General features: G+C 47.4%; 1 protein-coding gene across 1 annotated transcript; it reads left to right on the top strand.

The window, feature by feature from the left end:
• The first annotated feature begins 827 nt into the window (after positions 1-827).
• TMED3 (transmembrane p24 trafficking protein 3) lies at positions 828-7,973 on the top strand. Its single transcript, XM_066354705.1, has 3 exons — positions 828-1,105; positions 2,612-2,860; positions 7,357-7,973. The coding sequence occupies exons 1-3, from the start codon at positions 923-925 to the stop codon at positions 7,591-7,593; spliced, it is 669 nt and encodes a 222-aa protein (XP_066210802.1). The 5' UTR covers positions 828-922; the 3' UTR covers positions 7,594-7,973.
• Positions 7,974-20,139: the final 12,166 nt, after the last annotated feature.

The following is a 20,139-nucleotide window of genomic DNA, read 5'->3' as shown; positions in this document are numbered from 1 at the left end:
TAACCAGAGTAAAACCTTGGAGGGAGTGGCTCTGTGGTGCATTGTGGGAAGCTGGGCCTGGGTCAAGCTTGGCAGGAAGGCGTCTGAACCACTTGCCTAAAAGACATCCTAGCGCTTGGGCAGTGGACATGTAAGCAAGATGACTGGTGACAGTGAGGCCCAAATGCTGTGCGCTGTTTAAGGTCTTCACGGAACCAGTGGGGAGAACCTACCATGACAGAGCAACTCTCTTGTCATCTTTGTTAAGCAGGAAGGACTGGAATCCATTTTAATTTTAGAAAAGAAACGGGACATTTCTTACATCCAAAGGAAATGTAGTGAAATTCAGAGCATTCTGAGTCCTATCGTCCACGTTCAAAGTTACAAAATGGCACGCAGAGGAAGGCAACACTCGGTCGTACTTGAAAATAGATGAGTGTTTTACAGCTAAAATACCTGATCAAGTCAACACAGGAAAATGTATGTGACAGTCCTCACTGGACGCCTTATTTGGGAAGGTGATTCTGCGGTCCAATTCCAGCAGGCTGGTTGTGGAAGCTGGTCCTTTGAAATCATTGAGTTAATATCGAGTGACACTCCCTGGAAAAAAGGGTAACCCTTGTTAAGGATTGGGGGGAAGAGAAGGTGATGCTGGAGGCACAAAGCGGGTCACAGAGAGGGCCCGCGCGGAGTGAACCCACGCGCTCTGGGCTGTCAGGGGCGCGCCCCAGGGGCGCGGTCCCGGCGGCTGAGGGTGGGGCGGAAGGAAGCGCGCGGGCTCTCGGCCCCGGCCCCGCCCCCTGGGCACGCCTGCGTGGACCTACGCAATCCCGGAAGCGTCGTGCCTGCTCGCGCCACGTCTGTCCTGGTGCCACCTCCTGGTGCCGCCTCCGCCCACTCTGTGAGGTGCTCGCCCAAGCTGCCGCTGCGGGACCGGACCGCCATGGGCATCGCCGCCCCGCTCTCCGCTTCTGCGCCGCCGCCGCGGCTGCTGCTGCTGCTGCTGCTCCTGCTGCGAGCCGAGCGGCCACGGGGCGCCGAGCTCACTTTCGAGCTGCTGGACAGCGCTAAGCAGTGCTTCCACGAGGACGTGGAGCAGGGCGTCAAGTTCTCCCTGGACTACCAGGTGGGGTCTTGCTCCGCCCCTTCCAGGTGTCCCCTGACACCAGCTGGGTGCCCAGGTTGGGGATGTTTCGGGGCGGACCCTGCACCCCGGGGAGCTGGCCAGAATGACCCCTGCAGGCCCCAGGACCCTAAGGAGTGCCACCTCTGATTAGCTGGACACGGACTGTCTGTGCCAAACCTCTTGGACCTCTTGGTCTCCGTGTGTACTGAAAAATAGCAGCAAGCGGGAAGTGGGTTTGTGGTTTTATTGTTCCCTCCCTACAGCGTTTAAAGTTGTTGGGGAGATCGCAGAAGGGATGAGAATGGGTGCTTTAAAAAGGGGGTCACCGCGCAGCCTTTGAGCCTGGCAGTATGTTAGAGGGAGCCGTGTTTTGGCTGCAAGACTTGGTTATTGCCATATGGCTCAGGAAAGCTCCCTGTGCCTACATCCCCGGCTCTTTTGAGAGATCTCAGGGCTCAGTTTTAGGGAGCAGGTCCTGCCCTTAAGGGTTAGTGAGCAGATGTAGGATTGGGGGGCTGAGTGGAATGTACCCAGAAAGCCATCTGGGCCTAGACAGTGCTGACCAGCATCCCAGAGATGAGGAGGCAGCAGTGGGGGCCCACCAATGGATGGGGTCTTTCTGGCTGAAGAGGCTTGTGCATGTGTGTGTGGTCTTTGAGTCCTGATTTGGCCACTTTCACAACTCTGTGGACAATGTACAACTTGTGGCTGGGTTAATGGAGCAACCTAGAAACAGTCATCAAACAGTGATCATTTTGAGGCCAGAGAGGCTTGGGAGGTCATCTGGTTGCTGCCAGACAGGCATCCCTGTCAAGGCATGTCAAGCATGGGCTTGACCACCTCCAGCAGTGGGGGGCTCAGTACTCACAGAGCAGATTCTTCCATCTAGACAGAGGGAATTCTGAAGTTTGGAAGAAGTTGGAGGCTGTTGACTGTGTCCTTTGAGAGATCTTGGTTATGGCCACTGACCACCTGTGTGAGTCTTTTTGCTCTCTGTGGGTGTTAACTTCCTTGTGTTTACAAAGAGAGTTTGAACAAAATGACCCCAGGACTTTCCCACTTCTGATAGTCACTGATTCTGTGAATGCTGAATCTATCTTTGCCTCTTCTTTTATTCCATCAGTAATAAAATTAACATCAGCTAGACCTGCTCACCAACTGACTTAACCTCGGACCTCAGCTTCCTGTTCTGTAAAGTGGGAAGGATGAGGCTCATTATATTCTTGTCAAGCCAGACCCTCTGGAGTCAGGCAGACAGAGACTCAAATCTTAGCCTTGTCCCTTTCAAGCAGTGGGACCACGGCCAGCTTACTAACCCCTCAGCCTTGTTGTCCTCCTCTGTGCAATGGGAGCGTCGCGGCACCTGCCTTGGAAGCTTGTGAAGTTTAGTTAAATGAAATGTTTCTGAAGTCCACTCACGGTGCCTGACCGCTGCTGGTGGGCACTTAGTGAGCGGTGCTTGCGCCCTGGTAACAGCAGATTGCGGGTGTCTTTTGTGGTTGTCAGGTCATCACTGGAGGCCACTACGACGTTGACTGCTCTGTGGAGGACCCCCTGGGGAACATCATCTACAGGGAAACCAAGAAGCAGTACGACAGCTTCACGCACCGGGCTGAGGTCAAGGGCGTTTATCGGTTTTGCTTCAGTAATGAGTTTTCCACCTTCTCTCACAAGACCGTCTATTTTGACTTTCAAGTGGGCGATGAGCCCCCCATTCTCCCAGAAATGGGGAACAGGGTCACAGCTCTCACCCAGGTGAGTGGACGTTAATAGTGAAAGTCCTGGAGGAACCTTCTCTGGCCTGTTCCTCTCCTGTCCCTGTCTTGTCTGGTGAGCAGACTCGCCATCCACCGAGCTTCCAGTCTGCCGTCTGTGTTGACTTTGCCCATCTTTCCACCTCCAGTCCCTCCCTCCTCTCCGTTCTCTAACCAGACGGCAGCTGGACTTTCTCATCAGATTTCTGATTCCCTTTCAGCCCTCACAGCACCGCTTTCCGAGTACCTACAGCCTGTGCCCCTGTGCCTCCCTGCTTATACGATATGTCTGCATCGGAAAGACCAAAGTCCCACGCTGTATGGTGTGTTAGTTTGGGTAACACAAATAGCTGTAACACATAAGCCCCGAATAGCAATGGCTAACACAATAGGAGTTTTTTCCCCCCTCAGTATGCTGGAGAGTGGCGTTAGGGGTAGAGAGTGGAATGACTCAGGAATCCAGACTCTCTCTTTCTTGTCTTCTTTCTCTTGTCCCTTAGAGCTTCTGAGCCCTCTGCCTCTAGCCACCAAAGGAAAGAGAGAATGAGAAAGCTGCACCTGTTTCTTAAAAGCCCTGACCAGAAGTAATACACAGCCTACTTATGTCCCATAGTCAGGAAGGAGCCACGTGGCCAGACCAGAAGTAATACACAGTCTACTCATGTCCCACAGTCGGGAAGGAGTCACGTGGCCGGACCAGAAGTAATACACAGTCTACTCATGTCCCACAGTCGGGAAAGAGCCATGTGGCCGGACCAGAAGTAATACACAGTCTACTCATGTCCCACAGTCGGGAAGGAGCCATGTGGCCAGACCAGAAGTAATACACAGTCTACTCATGTCCCACAGTCGGGAAAGAGCCATGTGGCCGGACCAGAAGTAATACACAGTCTACTCATGTCCCACAGGAAGGAGCCATGTGGCCGGGGAGGAAGAAGGGCTGGCAACGCAGTCCTGGTTGGGCTGTCAGCTCCTAGCAACAATTCCACCCTTGATTAATGGTGAACACGTTTAAAGGACAGATGGTCACCTCTGTCACCCAGGGCTCTCCAGGCTAATTAGAATCTGATTCCAGCCTCCTTGTCAGGTTTCCCTCCTGAGACTAAGCTCCTCCTCCTTCCACATGTGGGCTCTGTGTTCTTTTCCCGGGATCCCCAACACCCCAGTACGTGGGTCATGGCTCAGAGTAGGAGCTCACCAAATAGTTGTCAGATGACTGAGTGACAGGGCCCAGGGAGACCTGCAAGACAGGCACGGCCATCTGTAGCTGCACTTGTTCCAGAACCACAGCCAGAGCCCCTGGGCACCACGAAGGTCAGATTAACCTCCTGGCTGCCCTCCCAGGTGGCCGCGGGCTGCATCCCTCCAGCTTCGGCTGTGGGCTCATGTGATCAGTCTACCCCCTTCCCTAGGCAGTTGGAGGCTAGCGACGCACCGTCCAGTATGGAATTAATTAAATTTGAATTAAAAATATACTTCCTTGTTTGCTCTGTAGCAGCATTCACAGGGCTCAGTAGTCACAGGTGACTGGTGGCCATGCCCAGAAAGTTCCGCTGGACATTGCCAACAGAGACCCAGCCCAGGGTGTTTCTGGTACCGGAGATCTTTCACAACATGTACCGTTGAGAGTTCTGTTGGTCATTGATGAAACACCTGTAGCATCCACGTTGAAGATTTTGTAAATAAACCCCAAAAGCAGAGCAGAAGGGCTTTTCTCTCTGCCCGTGGGAAACGAGCTGGTAGAGAAAAGGCTGAATGGATGAATGCAGCGGAGAAAGTCTTTCTCGGAGGCTTAGACTTAGAGGTTGATTTTGTTGCAGGAACGAGTGACCTGTGCTTACTCTTGCCTAGCCTCACGAGGTGTTTCCTTCTACTCTGTCCTTCTGACCCCTCTGCCTTGAAGGGGGGTCCCTTAGTGTCTGCCCCAGAGAGCTCGCCCTCAGCTGTGTGGGCACCTGGTCTGCACCTGGTGCCAGGTGGTGGGAGGATGAGCTGGGTGGTGTCCTTGTCAGCGGAAGCACTGTGTAGAGTGTGACCCTGGACCCGCTTGGCCACAGCACTCTGTGATGTGAGAGGAGGGTTCTCCGGGGAGGGAGCCATCGATTCTTCCAGGAGGGTCAGGGAAGTCTTCACAGGGAGGAGTTTCTTTTAAAAGTAGAAGTGTGGACAGTTGCCGAGGAGTTTGTGTGGGACGGGAGGAGGGGGCGAGACTGCCCCATAAGGTAGGGAGAACAGCAGGTACACACAGACCAGGCATAGTTCTCACTTTCCTCACCAGCCCTTGCTTCGTTTGGCTTGGCGCAGCGGCTGCTGTTCCGGTTTCCCCCGACTTCCGGCCCTGTGCTGGCCTAGGGGCCACAGTTTTGTTGTTTTTTGTTGTTGTTTCTTTCTTTTTGTTTTTTCCTCAGTAATCTAGAGAGTGGGGTTAAGGGTAGAGAGTGGATTTTTCTGGCATCAAATGAATATTAGGGTGAAAGACAGGATCCAGAGTGACCAGGGCCCGAGCCGGACGTCAGGCTGTGGGGATTTGACTTTGGCTTGAGTTCTAGGCCGACCAGGCTCCCAGGAGAAGACACGGGTGAGGGGAAAGCCACTTAGGGCAGTCAAGCTGGAGGTCTGGGCAGATGCTAATGGAGGCGTTGGAAGTGCCTGACAGAGGTCAGAGGCCCCAGGCCGCCTCAGTTGGGGTTGGGGGAGATGAAACGTGTTCCAGCCTAGGCTAGCTCATGCTTCCCTGCCTGTAAGTTCTGTCATGGAAGCCCCGGGGAGGTGAGGGCTAGCGGGCTGAGCAGCAGCACGTGGTAGGGATGGGTAGGGGTGTTGGTGTGGGAATGGATGGAGGGTACAAGTCAGGTGTCTTCAGAGACCAAGTGTCGTGATGACCAGACCCCTCAAGGCTCCAGGACCCTGGAAACCTGCCAGGCGTGGTGGTCTTGGCGGGGCTGGTGGTCACTCTCCAGGCAAGCCGGTGACCCACTGTCTCCTTCCTCTTTTTCTCTTCCTTTTTCCTCTCCTCCTCCAGTGACTCTGGCTCCTGGAAGAAGGTTTGGCAATGCCAACCAGAACTGCTGAACATCTGGGGTGGGGACTGGATGCAGGGAGCTCCCAGTTCAGGGAGCACTTTGAATTTCTAAGTTAGCTTGGGACACACTAAGTGTATGTGTATGTATAAGTGCGCACATATGTGTGTGTGCATGTGTGCACATGTACACATGTGGTGTCTCCATCCACCTTACTCATTTCAAGAATGCTCTGCCTTGTAACCAAGTCCTCTTATCCCAGCGCCTTGAATCTCTTCTGGTTCTGGGTCCCACTTTCCCCACGTGGCAGCCTTCTTAATAGAGTTTCTCATCATCTGCCCTTCCCAGTAGAAGGGCAGCAACGGAGTGGATTCCCTGCCTCCACACTGGTTCCCACCAATCTCCCGAGATCATGGCTACCAGGGGATTTGCTCAAAGTGGGCTCTCAGCCTGCCATTCTGCTCAGAGCTTCACAGTCAAGTCGATCCTGAGGCTGTTTCCGTGAGCTTCCATCTAGCATGTCCCCTTCCCACAGTCCTGGTCCCAGGCGGGCCCTGCGCACGCTCTTCACCCGCGTGCACACTCTTTGCCCGCGCACTTGCTGCTCCTGCCTCTCCTGCCGCTCCCGCCCCTGCAGTCCCTTCCTCCGCCGCCTGCCCATCCATCAAGGTTCGGTTGGTCACTCCTGTGTCCAGCCCTCCATCTCCCCTGGCGGGATTTGCAGCTTTCTCTTGGGTGTTCCCTGAACCTTGTGGACTCACTGTTATTGGCTCCTTTCACATGACACTGACTCTGTTCACCCTTAAATTGTGAACTTTCTGAGACCCAGGAGTGTGTCTGATGTGGACTCATCTCAGTTCTCTGGGTCTAGAACATTTGAATGAATGAATTAGTGGAATTTGGGCTGTAAGAGACCCAGCAAGACTTGAAATTCTTGTAGTCTTACTTTTCTAGGTATCTTTTCTGAGCTCCCAGCCCCACCTTCAGTAACTGTGGTCCTGCAGGGGTCACCAGGCTGATCTAAGTGTAGAGCTGATTTATATGCCAAATCTCCCCGTGTCACTGTCATAGAAAGTGACAGGAAGGGGCCCTAGGGAGGCTTTTGGAAATGTTGTATCTTGAGTCAAGGTTCACACCTATTTAAATAGATTACGACCTCTTTCCTGAGTTCTTCCCTGTCCGGGACATGCCTTTGTGAGTTCGGGAAGTATTAAATAAGAGAACACAGGGTAGTGCTGGGTGGCACAGGCTCAGGACTCAGAAGTCTTGAGTTTGAATCCCAACCCTGCCACCTACTGTGTGACACTGGGAAAATTACTTAACCTCTCTGAGCCTCAGTTGAGATTATGACGAGGGTTAAGTAAAACCTGCAGTGTTCAGTAGATGTCATCTCAGACGTTGACAACCGTTGCTGTGTGCTGGGCTCCCTCCTCTTCCTCAGGGTCAGCAATGTGACTGCTCTTCTCTTCCCGCCCAGATGGAGTCTGCCTGTGTGACCATTCACGAGGCCCTGAAGACGGTGATTGACTCCCAGACGCATTACAGGCTCCGGGAGGCCCACGACCGGGCCCGGGCCGAGGACCTCAATAGCCGGGTCTCATACTGGTCTGTGGGCGAGACCGTCGCCCTGTTTGTGGTCAGCATCAGCCAGGTGCTGCTGCTGAAAAGCTTCTTCACAGAAAAGCGGCCCGTCGGCAGGGCTGTGCGCTCCTAGCTGGAGTGCTGTGCCGGGTCCCTCGCCCCAGATGGAGCAGCTCTCCTAAGTCAGGCTCCTGAGGGCTGTGGGTGCGACCCCAGCTGTGGCAATGTGGGCTCCCCTCTCCTTCCACTCAGATGCATCATCCTTGTCCCCCAGTTGCTGGAGCACACAGAGTACAGAAATCGGAAGGCATACACTGCATTGTGTGTATAATGCTGAATGAAAAACTTTGCATTCAGGCCCTGGCTGGGTAGCTCAGTTGGTCAGAGCATCATCCTGATATACCATGTTTGTGAGTTCGATCCCTGGTCAGAGCACATACAAGGATCTACCAATGAATGCATAGATAAGTGAAACAACAAATAGATGTTTCTCTCTCTCTCCCTGTCTCTCTCTCTAAAAAGAAAATCAGCCTGACCTGTGGTGGCGCAGTGGATAAAGCATCGACCTGGAAATGCTGAGGTCGCCGGTTCGAAACCCTGGGCTTGCCTGGTCAAGGCACATATGGGAGTTGATGCTTCCAGCTCCTCCCCACCTTCTCTCTCTGTCTCTCTCTCCCCCTTTCTAAAAAAAAATTAAAAAGAAAATCAGTACATTTAAAAATAAAATTTACAGTTAGGATAAGGGTGTGCCACTGTGGGAGGCCTAGTACCCGGGCCTCCAGAGGCATCTCAGGCCGCCCGTCTGCTCCGGGGTGCCTGGATCACCTGGCTTGGGTGTATCCTGTCCAGTGTGGAGAGGAAGGGGCCCTAAGTCTGGCCTTTGCCTCCCACAGAGTTCTATTTACGTGAAGAAACCAGGGCCTGAGGCCACTTTGCAGAAATCCCTGCCCCAGGTGACAGTACTCTCAGCCCTGCGTGCTGAACGGAGTGGAGACTGAGTCAGCTATACCTTCCTGGAGGTGGGACTCTGGCTAATAAAGACTCAGCCCGAGGGCCATGGAGGTGTGTGGTTTTATTACTTCCCCCAGAGGTGCTCACAGCCTCCTGGGGACCATGGCTGTGTATAAACAGAGGGTCCTGGAGCAAGTGATGCCCTAGAGATGCTGTGCAGGGACATGGGGTAGTAAATTGCTCTCCTTTTGGTTGAACAAAAGTAGTGAAATGGGGAGTTGATTATTTTGTGGTTTTGGACCCCAGAGATCACTGTCAACAACCCAGTGTCATTTATTCCAAGTGTCGGAATTGAGATCAGAACATGGAAAGACTGAGCAAGAATGAGCGGCTGTCCTAAAAGCCATGTCCAAGCGGCCTCAGTGGTCTCTTTAAAGCTTAAGTCAGACTGTCACTCCCGGTCAGAGCCTTCCCCTGGCTCTGTGTGTCACTCAGAGTTCATGGCTAAGTCCTCACTGTGGACCTGGTGCACCAGCCTCTTGCCTGCCAATGATCTCCTACCCCATTCACCCACTGCACCCATATCCCACTGGTCTCCTGGCTGTTCCTGTTACATGCTGGGTCATGCTTCTGCCCCAGGGTCTTTGCACATGCAGTTTCTACTCCCTGGTGTCTGCATGACCTGCCCCATCATTTCCTCCTGACCATATGTCCTGTGATCAGTGAGGTCTCCCCTAACAACTCTTAATGTGGGTATAGAGAGGAGTTCGGGCACACTGAAGCTATTATTTCACCAGAATCTCCCTCCAACATAGTTTCAAGGGGCTTAAGTGTTTGGACAGCACTAGTTTAGTAGTTTATTGCAATCAGGAACACATTGCCTTCTGAGAGACATGGCTGCTATGTGGGGGCAAAATGGGCAACTTCCCAGGCAAGTCACAACCAGTCTGTTCCGACTCACCACTGAGCTGTAAGAAGGTGCCGCCTTTCAGGCCAGAGACCTGGCTGCCATTTCTTGTGGATTAAGCTCCCTCCTGGAGCACCGTGTATGAGGTCCTGAACAAAGGCAGTCTGATGTTTTATTCTGGGCTTTAACATTGTATGGAATGGAATGTGAAGTCTAGAAACTTACCTTCCTCATTTCCATCTTTCTGGTCACAGGGGAAAATATTGCAAAGGTGAGGTCCACAGGCCGCTTTATTCCCAGTCTGCACTGGAATGAATGACCCAATGCCAAGTCACCTTGATCTGCTTCCTCTGAGCTACAACACAATGTAATTCTAATCCTCACACTCTATTCTGACACGGTTGTATACTCTACAATTTATCCTTTGTGCCACCACAGGTCAGGCCTGGTTGTATACTCTATGTTCTGGGAGCCCCATTGTGCCTGGCGAGCAAACACCAGGGGACACGTGAGGACCTTACCTGGAGTGGGTTTACTGGAAAGACCATGCCCTCTTGACATTTCAGGTGAAATTGAGGGAATGCTGTGAGAAGTTTCTTGGCCAAACTCGCATGCAAGGACCGTCTTAACAGCTGAATGAGAAGTTATGGGCACATTTGGGGAGAACCTGATTTTCCGGATCCAGTAGCAATAACAGGTTGTCCTTAGCCCTCCCTGCTCACCGGGGAACTGAAAGTTGGAATGTTTGGGTTATGTAGCAAGCAGCCACTTTCTGCTTATTGTAACTCTTGACATAATACTGTCACCCTCAGAGCTGCTGTGCCATTGTAGTTCCTGATCCCGGCACCGCCGTGTACTCTTCTCTGCTGGCTGGTGCTTCTCGGCCCAAACTGGGCCACAGGAGGAAACAGCTTCACGTATGGCTTGCTTTGTCACCAGTAACTATTATACTTTCTGTCACATTGTGGGGGAACCATCCAGGAACTTGGTAAGACTTGACATCATTTGTAGGTCTATTTTCGGCTTTCAGTAGCACGTAGGAAACAGTTACAGCCCTGCTGACTTGGTCAGTGTAGACACCTGGTGACAGAGGTTCACATGCCATGTTGGAAAGTACTGTGAGAATTAGAATCCATAGGAAAGGGCTCCTGAACGATAATACAACATTTTCAAATGGAGTGAAACAGGGTGGTACTCGGGTAGCTTTTCAAGTATGGTTTGAATGGAAACCAGGCAGGTTAATTCTTAAACACTCACCTAAGCTACAAGAAATTGGAGAAAACACATCTCCTAAGAAGTTGTGCTTTGATGTGATTCTTGTAAATCACAAACAGCCTTATAGATACAGAAGACTTGGAACTCTTAATGGAAATAATAGCTTAATAGTAACTGTTCTCAAATAATTACCCTGGACTTTGGATATGAAAAGAATGACTCCCTCTTTCCCCCACCCCCAGCCCCTGAGATCAATCCAAGCAAATAAGAATAAAACAGAACTTAAACCACTGAAAACGGGATGGTCATGATTTTATATCACTAACTAAGGAGTGGCTGGCAAGTTTGGTGATATTTGAACCAAAAGGAGGGGGTAGACTAGACCAGTTCTAGAGGGTTAAAACTTTTCTAAAAGATGGCGGCACTCTGAAGAGTCAAGCACGGAGCCTGGAGTGGTAGCACCTCGGGGCCATGAGTGGGCCCAGGGGTGACAGTTCAGAGGGGTGAGGTGTGGCAGGCGGAGGACAGTTGGGAGGCCATCAGCTCTAGCCCTGGTCACACCAAGTATTCCCCTAAAGGCCTGTGGCTGGTGGGGTGTCACTGGAAAGGACTTGGGAGGGCTGGGGGCAGTACGCCTCCCTCAAAGCTCCCTGCTGTCCCCAGGTCCCCAGCACCATTCTGGAGGACACGAGGAGTGAATCCAGGACCAGGAGCAAAGGCCGATAGAGGGCAGGAAAGAGCGTATTTTAGAAGAAGTACTCCAGGAAGCAGAAGGGTGCAAACATGTTTTTTTCCATGTTCTTAAAAAAGAAAAAAAAAAAAAGCAACAAAACTTGAGAATAGGGTTATCAGGAGTCAGAAGAGGTTATAATACAATAAAGGAGATGGAAGGGAGTCATCACATCTCAGGGAATATGTTGATGAGGAAAAAAACACTTCACAGAAATGACTGTCAATCTGATGATGCTAAAAAGAGCAAGGTACTGCTGAAATTGCAGTAGGGGCACCAGAGAGAGGCGCGGGGGACTCAGAATAAAGTGGAAACAGGAGAGCTGAGGGGGAGGCTGAACGACTGTACAACGAAGGGTATCTGTCATGAAGATGGCTGGTATTCCTAGAGGAAAACAGAGCCGCAGCAAGTTCAGAGACATGAGAAAGAAAGCCTTCATAACGACAAAGGGAGACCTAAATCCTCGGTTTAAAAGGGCAGCTTGCATTTCATAAAAAAATGGAAGCTGTATGATCGCAGACATATCCTGGTGCAGTGGGCTTCTTATAAAGATAAATGATCGACATCGAACTTCCAAAAAATCCAACAAAGACAAGTAATTGGCAAGAGAAAGAAACCGTGTGACTCCAATTTTTATGACATTCACTGGGAGAAGCAGTGAAATAGTGCCTACCACAGGCAAAATGTGTACTCCCAAAAGAAGATAAAAACTGCTCAGTGTTGTTTGAGTACAATTCTAAAACTGGACGGGACTCGGGGACAGAGCACTTACAATCATTCTTGAATAAGTTCTCAGGCTTGGTTCTTTCTAGGCCTCTCTCCGTGGCCTAACTAACCTGTGTCTTCTCCCTGTATCCTTACATGGTCTTTTACATGTCTGTCTTTGTCCGAATCACCTCTTCATATAAGGACACCAATCATCTTTGATTTGGGCAGAACCTCATGCCTTCATTTTAACTCAATTACCTCTTTAAAGTCCTTATCTCCAAATATAGTATATAGTATATAGTAACATTCTGAGGTCCTGGGGGCTAGGACAGCAGTATGAATTTTAGGACACAATTCAGCCCATAGCATGTGGTATTAGATAAAAGCCACCCAGCTCAATCTACGCTGTTTTTCTTTTAATAAAATGTTAAATTCTATCCAGAATAGCAGTTTTGTCAAGATAAGGTGCATTTTACAATTAAGTAGCTACTTTTTTCTGCTTTTATGAGGTATTGGTCATACGCTGGCCTCATCAGGGATGTGGACAGACTCCTGGAGTACAGCTGGATCGAGATCACATCCTGACTCCCCTCTGAGCCTTGGCTTCCTTGTCTGTGGTAAAACGTGACATTAAGGGACATGTATGATAATGTGCACTGTAGCATTGTGTGTGGTGATAAAACCCAAATGTCCATCCGCAAGAGGATAAACAAAATGTAGTATTCTTCTACGTGGGAACACATTATAACAGAAATAAATGAAATAGCTCCCTAGACAGCAACATGAAATGATATTGAAATCATACTGTTCAGCAAAATAGTTGCATATTGTTGCAGTGTGACACCACTTATATATCATTAAAACACCCTGAAAAGATTTCTCTGTATAGTTTATGGAAACACGTACCTTTGTGTATTAAGTATACTCCAAACATATCTACTAAAATTATAAAAACACATCGGCGAGACATACTGTTGTAAAGGGGTTCATCCGGGAATGGAGGGTGGGGGTGGGGATGAGGAGGGCCACAAAGGGGACTTCCGTTTTATCTGTGAAGTATTCCTTTGTCAGTAAAAATGTGAAGCATATATGACAAAAGATTAGCACTTGTTACTTCTGAGTGGCAGATATGTGGATATTTGTTATCTTTTGTACTTTTCTGTATTAAAATTATAGAAGCAAAGTGAACAAAAGGATGCTAAAAGCACTCACCTCTTAAGGCTGTTGTGAGGTTTTGATAATAAAATATTTGTGAAAGTTCTTTGCAAAATGAAAAGCTCTGTACAAATAAATATTACACCTTGTAGCTAATCTGTTCTATTTGCTGTTGACTCTATTAACCTCCATTTCAAGAGTCCACCTTGTTCAATAGCTCCAAATTTTGGATGGTGTTGGCCATGAGCATGGTAGTGGTCCCGACGGAGGGGATGGTGGCGGTGGTGGGAAAGGCTGTTTGTGTGTGGGTAAGGAATGGAATCAGACCTCTGATCTAGCGCAGCTGCGCCATGCACTTTCACTGGGCTGAGTCTTTTACAATAAGGCTAATCTCCCCAAAGGCAAACTGTGGGAATGTGTATCTCCCACTATTTCTAGTAAACACTTTTAAAGTACTATATTTGCTACTACAATTAGTTTTTCTGTAAATGTCAAGAGAATGCCATCTTTCTCTGAGAACTGCAGCAATATGAAAAATGACCACAAGAAGGCGGTAGAGAAGCATCAGTAAAGTTCAGTTTCACCCAGAGGGTTTCTTGCCGCTGAGCTCCTGAGCAGAGAGGATCCAGCTCTCAGTTGTATTCCTGACCCGCTGAAATGCAGCCTTCAAGTTTGTGTTGTGAACTGCTAAATTTGGGGCCATTCATTATGCAGTGATAGATAACTAATGTCCCCATGTAATAAACTGGCCTGTGTTAGCTGTATTCAGGTGACTTCCGATGCAAAGTTATTTTTTCCAGCTCTTTCTCCTTAAGTATAACTATTTTTCCTCATTCATCTCAATTTTGATGTAACTTAGAGCATTCATTCGTTGCATTTTTGAATAGCCAAACGACTGGACTGCATGTTTTAATTCATAAACATGGATTTATATATTAGAGGTGAGAACATGCCCCGCCTATGCTTTGTCTGTGTGCCTCATCAGGAGGAAGCAGGAAAATCTCTGTTGTAACTACTCCCACCGGAAGTGAAGGATTGGGTGCCAGGTGTGGGCTGTGTTTTCGCACAAGTTCAGTCATTTACCCTCAGAACAGCGCTATGAGGCTGCCCTGCTGATTTTCATTCTTGTTTGGAAGATTAGAGGATGAGAACCCAGAGAGCCTGCGCGGTCCGGCCCCCAAAGTGTCCGGTGGAAGGTGGTTGGACTCAGGCGAGTGCTCCAGGCAGAGGCTGTACTTGCCCCTAGCTGAGCAGGTTGGCGTCCACCAAGTCCCCAAGGGCCGGTCACCGTGACCAGCCCTATACAGGTGTGGTGGCACAGGCACCCTTCTCATCCTGCGGACTCCGGGTCTGGGCGGGTTGGCTGTGAACCCTGCCGTCTCCAGGCACCGAGGTACAGTCCTAACCGGGAGACTGGAGGAGGTGGGGGAAGCTGAAGTCCAGGTAGGGTGGCGGTGGAACTGAGGGTCATTATGACAGGGGTGAACCGGTGAGGAAGGGTTGGCTCTCCTGCACAGCAGTGAGGAGCCATGGAAGGTTGTAGAGGAAGCCAACTCTTTCCCCAGAGTTCTCCAGGGGGCCTCTTAGCCAGTGCTGAGCCCTCAGCCACATCTGCCTCACAGGTAGGCTCTCTGAACCCTTCCCACTGCACGGACTATCACAGTTGTCAACAGTGAGGTCACAGTTGCAGGAGGGCCACCGAGGACTGGATGTTTCATGCAGAAAACAACTTCATTCCAGAACTGTATACCAAAAAATTAGACAACCTAGGTGAAATGGACAAATTCCTTGAAACATATAACACTGGGGAACAAAATTTTTGTTGCATCCACAGAAACACTTGTTTTTACCTAATTCAAGTGTGCTGATCTCAAATCTGACATTAGTTTTTCTCTGTAAGCTACAGTTTTTTGCAATTCAAGATTTTAGGTTTTCATCTTACTGTAAACTTTTCAACATTTAATTTAACAATGAAGTAGAATGTCTTCTTGGGCATCATCTCTGTGAAAATATAATAATTTATATAATGCAGTAAATACACTAAAAGATATGATTGCATCAGAATTTGTCTACAATTTCAAAATTGAACATATTAAAACATTTCAATCATAAAATTTGCGAAAACTTAAATTCTATTCAGGCAAAAATTTGCGTTTGTAGCTCTTGCGTTTGTGTTCTTGTTGAGGACAATCTCGTTTGATGCTCCAGCAGTAGTCTGATCATCACTAACAGCTCCAAGATTTTCAGGAAGCTTATCAAGGTGACTGTTCAGGAAGTGAATCTTAACGCTCATGTTACATCCAATGTCTGGAAAGCCAACAGCATCCTTTGAACTAGAAGTTCATAGTTTTCTGCTTTTTTGTTGCCAAAGAAGTTCTTTGTAACTGTCACAAAAGACTGCCATGCGGCTTTCCCCTCATTATTCATCTTCCTGGCAAATTCTTCGTCACGTATGAGGGTTCGAATTTGAGGTCCGTCGAATACACCTGCTTTTATCTTCTCGAAAGACAAGGCAGGAAAAGCAGAAATAATATGTTGAAAGCATTCACTTTCTCTATTCAAAGCCTGAACAAACCGCTTCATTAAGCCAAGTTTGATGTGAAGTGGGGGAAAAATGAGCCAGTCTTGATTAACTACAGGTTCATTCACAATATTTTGCATCCCTACTTCCAGAGCTTCATGTTTCTGTGTCCAGTGTTTCTCCCAAGCTCAGCTGTCCCACAAACACAGAAAGCAAGGATACTTCGTGAAACCTCTCTGTTGTCCTAGCAGGAAATTTACCATTTTAAGATCCACGCAAATGATCCAGTTATGCTCCTCATACTTCAGAAAGTCGAGGACAATTTTTATGTCATTCTTATTAAGTCATTCAATTCGGGTTGGCTAAACTGCTGAGGGGTTGACTGCTTGGCATCAGAAGAAGACCCTTCAGATTCTACAACCATTTCCTCATGCATCTTTTCAAAATACACTTGATCACCATGTTCACTTTCTTCATCCTTAGAAGAAATAAAACCATTGAAAACTGGAACTGGGAGTGTCTCAGAGTGTGGGATAGGTCGTATTGCTGAAGGAATATTAGGATATGTGATCATAAGCCGTTTTTTCTTGCCGATGCCCTTTGTATGGATCAGACAGAAATAACAGTCACTGCTGTGGTCCTTAGGTTCACGCCAAACCATGGGAATACCAAAGGCATTCCTTTGCGTTTTCCTTTTGTCCAGTCACGAAGCATTTCCTCACAATTATGACACACGATATGAGGAGCCCAATTCTTGTTTTGATCGCCAAGGGGAACTTGAAAATAGGCAATATATGCACGTGTCACAAATGATAAAATATTGCGCTTTTGACGTTGAAATGAATAACAGCCACATATATAACAGAAGGTGTCAGGACTATTCTTACATTTACGCCTACTCGAAGAAACCATGATTCAATCTTAAAACAAAATAAGAGGGTGTTTTTATCAGGTAATAATTTTTTACATTTAAAAACAAATACAATTATGTAAAAGTGATGTTTTTAAAACATTAATTGCCTTGTGGTTATGTTCAATCCAAGAGTCATTGCCCTTTAACTCTAATTTAAAAACCAATGCATGCCATTAACTGTAACAAAAAGAAATTAAAATTGCATAAAAATTTGAGCATGCACCAAAAAATAGATTTCAGATTTGGAATCAGCGATGCAGAAATATATAGAAACAGTTCTAAAACCTCATGCAACAAAAAATGAAAAAAAAAATTGTTCCCCAGTGTAATCTTTCAAAAATCAATCTGGAAGAATAAGAAAACCTAAATAGACCAATTACAACAAATGAGATCAAAACAATTATCAAAAAACTACCAACAAACAAGAGCCCTGGGCCAGATGGCTTCACAGGCGAATTTTACCAAATATTCAAAGAAGAACTAACTCCTATCCTTCTCAAGCTATTTCAAAAAATTCAAGAGGAGGGAAAACTTCAAGCTCCTTTTACGAGGTGAACATAATTCTGATTCCAAACCAGGCAAAGACAATACAAAGAAAGAAAACTATAGGCCAATATTGCTGATGAATTTAGATGCTAAAATCCTCAACAAAGTATTAGCAATTCATGTATTGGATCCAGCAATACATGAAAAAAATCATACATCATGATCAAGTGGGATTTATTCTGGCGAGGCAAGGCTGGTACAGTATTTGAAATCAATCAATGTGATTCATCACATAAACAAAAGGAAGGAGAAAAATCACATGATAATATCAATAGATGCAGACAAAGCATTTGATAAAAATCCAGCACCCATTTATGATCAAAACTCTCAGCAAAGTGGGAATACAGGGAACATACCTCAATATGATAAAGGCCATCTATGACAAACCCACAGCCAACATCATACTCAATGGACAAAAATTAAAAGAAATCCCCTCAAGAACAGGAACAAGGCAGGTGTGCCCCCTTTCACCACTTTTATTCAACATAGTTCTGGAAGTCCTAGCCACAGCAATCAGACAAGAAGGAGAAATAAAAGGCATCCAAATTAAAAAAGAAGAAGTAAAACTATCATTATTTGCAGATGATATGATATTGCATATAGAAAATCCTAAAGTCTCAGTCAAAAAACTACTGGAGGCCCTGGCCGGTTGGCTCAGCGGTAGAGCGTCAGCCTAGCGTGCGGAGGACCCGGGTTCGATTCTGGCCAGGGCACACAGGAGAAGCGCCCATTTGCTTCTCCACCCCTCCGCCGCGCCTTCCTCTCTGTCTCTCTCTTCCCCTCCCGCAGCCAAGGCTCCATTGGAGCAAAGATGGCCCGGGCGCTGGGGATGGCTCTGTGGCCTCTGCCTCAGGCGCTAGAGTGGCTCTGGTCGCAACATGGCGACGCCCAGGATGGGCAGAGCATCGCCCCCTGGTGGGCAGAGCGTCGCCCCCTGGTGGGCATGCCGGGTGGATCCTGGTCGGGCGCATGCAGGAGTCTGTCTGACTGTCTCTCCCTGTTTCCAGCTTCAGAAAAATGCAAAAAAACAAACAAAAAAAAACTACTGGAACTGATAAATGAATTCAGCAAGGTGGCAGGATATAAAATTAATATTAAAAAATCAGAGGTGCCCTGGCCGGTTGGCTGAGTGGTAGAGCGTTGGCCTGGCGTGCAGGAGTCCTGGGTTCGATTCCCGGCCAGGGGGCACACAGGAGAGGCACCCATCTGCTTCTCCACCCCTCCCCCTCTCCTTCCTCTCTGTCTCTCCCTTTCCCTCCCATAGCCAAGGCTCCATTGGAGCAAAGTTGGCCCGGGTGCTGAGGATGGCTCTATGGCCTCTGCCTCAGGTGCTAGAATGGCTCTGGTTGCAACAGAGTGACACCCCAGATGGGCAGAGAATCGCCCCCTGGTGGGCATGCCGGGTGGATCCTGGTCGGGTGCATGTGGGAATCTGTCTGACTGCCTCCCCGTTTCCAACTTCAGAAAAATACAAAAAAAAAAAAAAAATCAGAGTCATTTTTATACACCAACAATGAACTGTCTGAAAGAGAAATTAAGGAAACAATCCTCTTCACTATTGCCACAACAACAACAACAACAACAACAACAAAATAAAGTACCTAGGAGTAAATTTAACTAAGGAGGTTAAAGACTTGTACTCGGAAAATTTATAAAAGATTGATAAAAGAAATCAAGGAAGATACAAACAAGTGGAAGCATATACCGTGTTCATGGATAGGAAGAATAAACATCATTAAAATGTCTGTATTACCCAAAGCAATTTATAAATTCAATGCAATTTCTATTAAAATACCAATGACATACTTTAAAGATATAGAACAAATATTCCAAAAATTTATATGAAACCAAAAAAGAACATGAATAGCCTCAGCAATCTTGAAAAAGAAGAATAAAGTGGATGGTATCACACTTCCTGATATCAAGTTATACTACAAGGCCATTGTACTCAAAACAGCTTGGTACTGGCATGAGAACAGGCATATAGATCAATGGAATAGAACAGAGAACCCAGAAATAAACCCACACCTTTATGGACAATTGTTATTTGCCAAAGGAGAGGTAAGAGCATACAATGGAGTAAAGACAGTCTCTTTAACAAATGGTGTTGGGAACATTGGACAGCTACCTGCAAAAAAATGAAACTAGACCACCAACTAACACCATTCACAAAAATAAACTCAAAATGGATAAAAGACTTAAATGTAAGTCGTGAAACCATAAGCATCTTAGAAGAAAACATAGGCAATAAGCTCTCCAACATCTCCTGCAGCAATATATTTGCTGATTTATCTCCATGGGCAAGTGAAATAAAAGACAGGATAAACAAATGGGACTATATCAAACTAAAAAGCTTTTGCACAGATGAAGACAATATAAACAATAAAAAAGACAAACCACACAATGGGAGAACATATTTGACAATATGTCTGGTAAGGGGTTAATAATAAAAATTTATAAAGAACTTGTAAAACTCAACACCAGGAAGATGAACAATCCAATCAAAAAATGGGCAAAAGAAATGAATAGACACTTCTCCAAAGAGGACATACAGATGGCCAATAGTCAGATGAAAAAATGTTCAACATCACTAATCATTAGAGAAATGCAAATTAAAATCACGAGATATCACCTCACACCAGTCAGAATGCTGCTCATTAAAACAACACAGAGTAAGTGCTGACAAGGATGTGGAGAAAAGGGAACCCTCCTGCACTGCTGGTGGGAATGCAGACTGGTGCAGCCACTGTGGAAAACAGTATGGAGATTACTCAAAAAATTAAAAGTGGAACTACCTTTTGACCCAGCCATCCTACTTTTAGGAATATATCCCAAGAACACCATATCACTGATTCAAAAAAAGAAATGCACCCCCATGTTTATGGCAGCATTGTTCACAATAGCCAAGATCTGGAAACAGCCCAAGTGTCTGTCAGTGGACAAGTGGATTAAAAAGCAGTGGTACAAATATACAATGGAATACTATGGGGCCATGAAAAAGAAGGAAATCTTACCTTTTGTGACAACATGGAT

This window comes from Saccopteryx leptura, chromosome 13 (assembly GCF_036850995.1).
Source record: "Saccopteryx leptura isolate mSacLep1 chromosome 13, mSacLep1_pri_phased_curated, whole genome shotgun sequence".
Lineage (NCBI taxonomy): Eukaryota > Metazoa > Chordata > Mammalia > Chiroptera > Emballonuridae > Saccopteryx > Saccopteryx leptura.
This window is presented reverse-complemented; position numbering and strand designations above follow the sequence as displayed.

Bases quoted from the DNA above. Each gene is read 5' to 3' on its own strand.
- TMED3 (XM_066354705.1), top strand. From the start codon at position 923: ATGGGCATCGCCGCCCCGCTCTCCGCTTCTGCGCCGCCGCCGCGGCTG. The intron at 1,106-2,611 runs GTGGGGTCTTGC...TGTGGTTGTCAG, and splicing joins AGTTCTCCCTGGACTACCAG to GTCATCACTGGAGGCCACTA. The intron at 2,861-7,356 runs GTGAGTGGACGT...CTTCCCGCCCAG, and splicing joins GGGTCACAGCTCTCACCCAG to ATGGAGTCTGCCTGTGTGAC.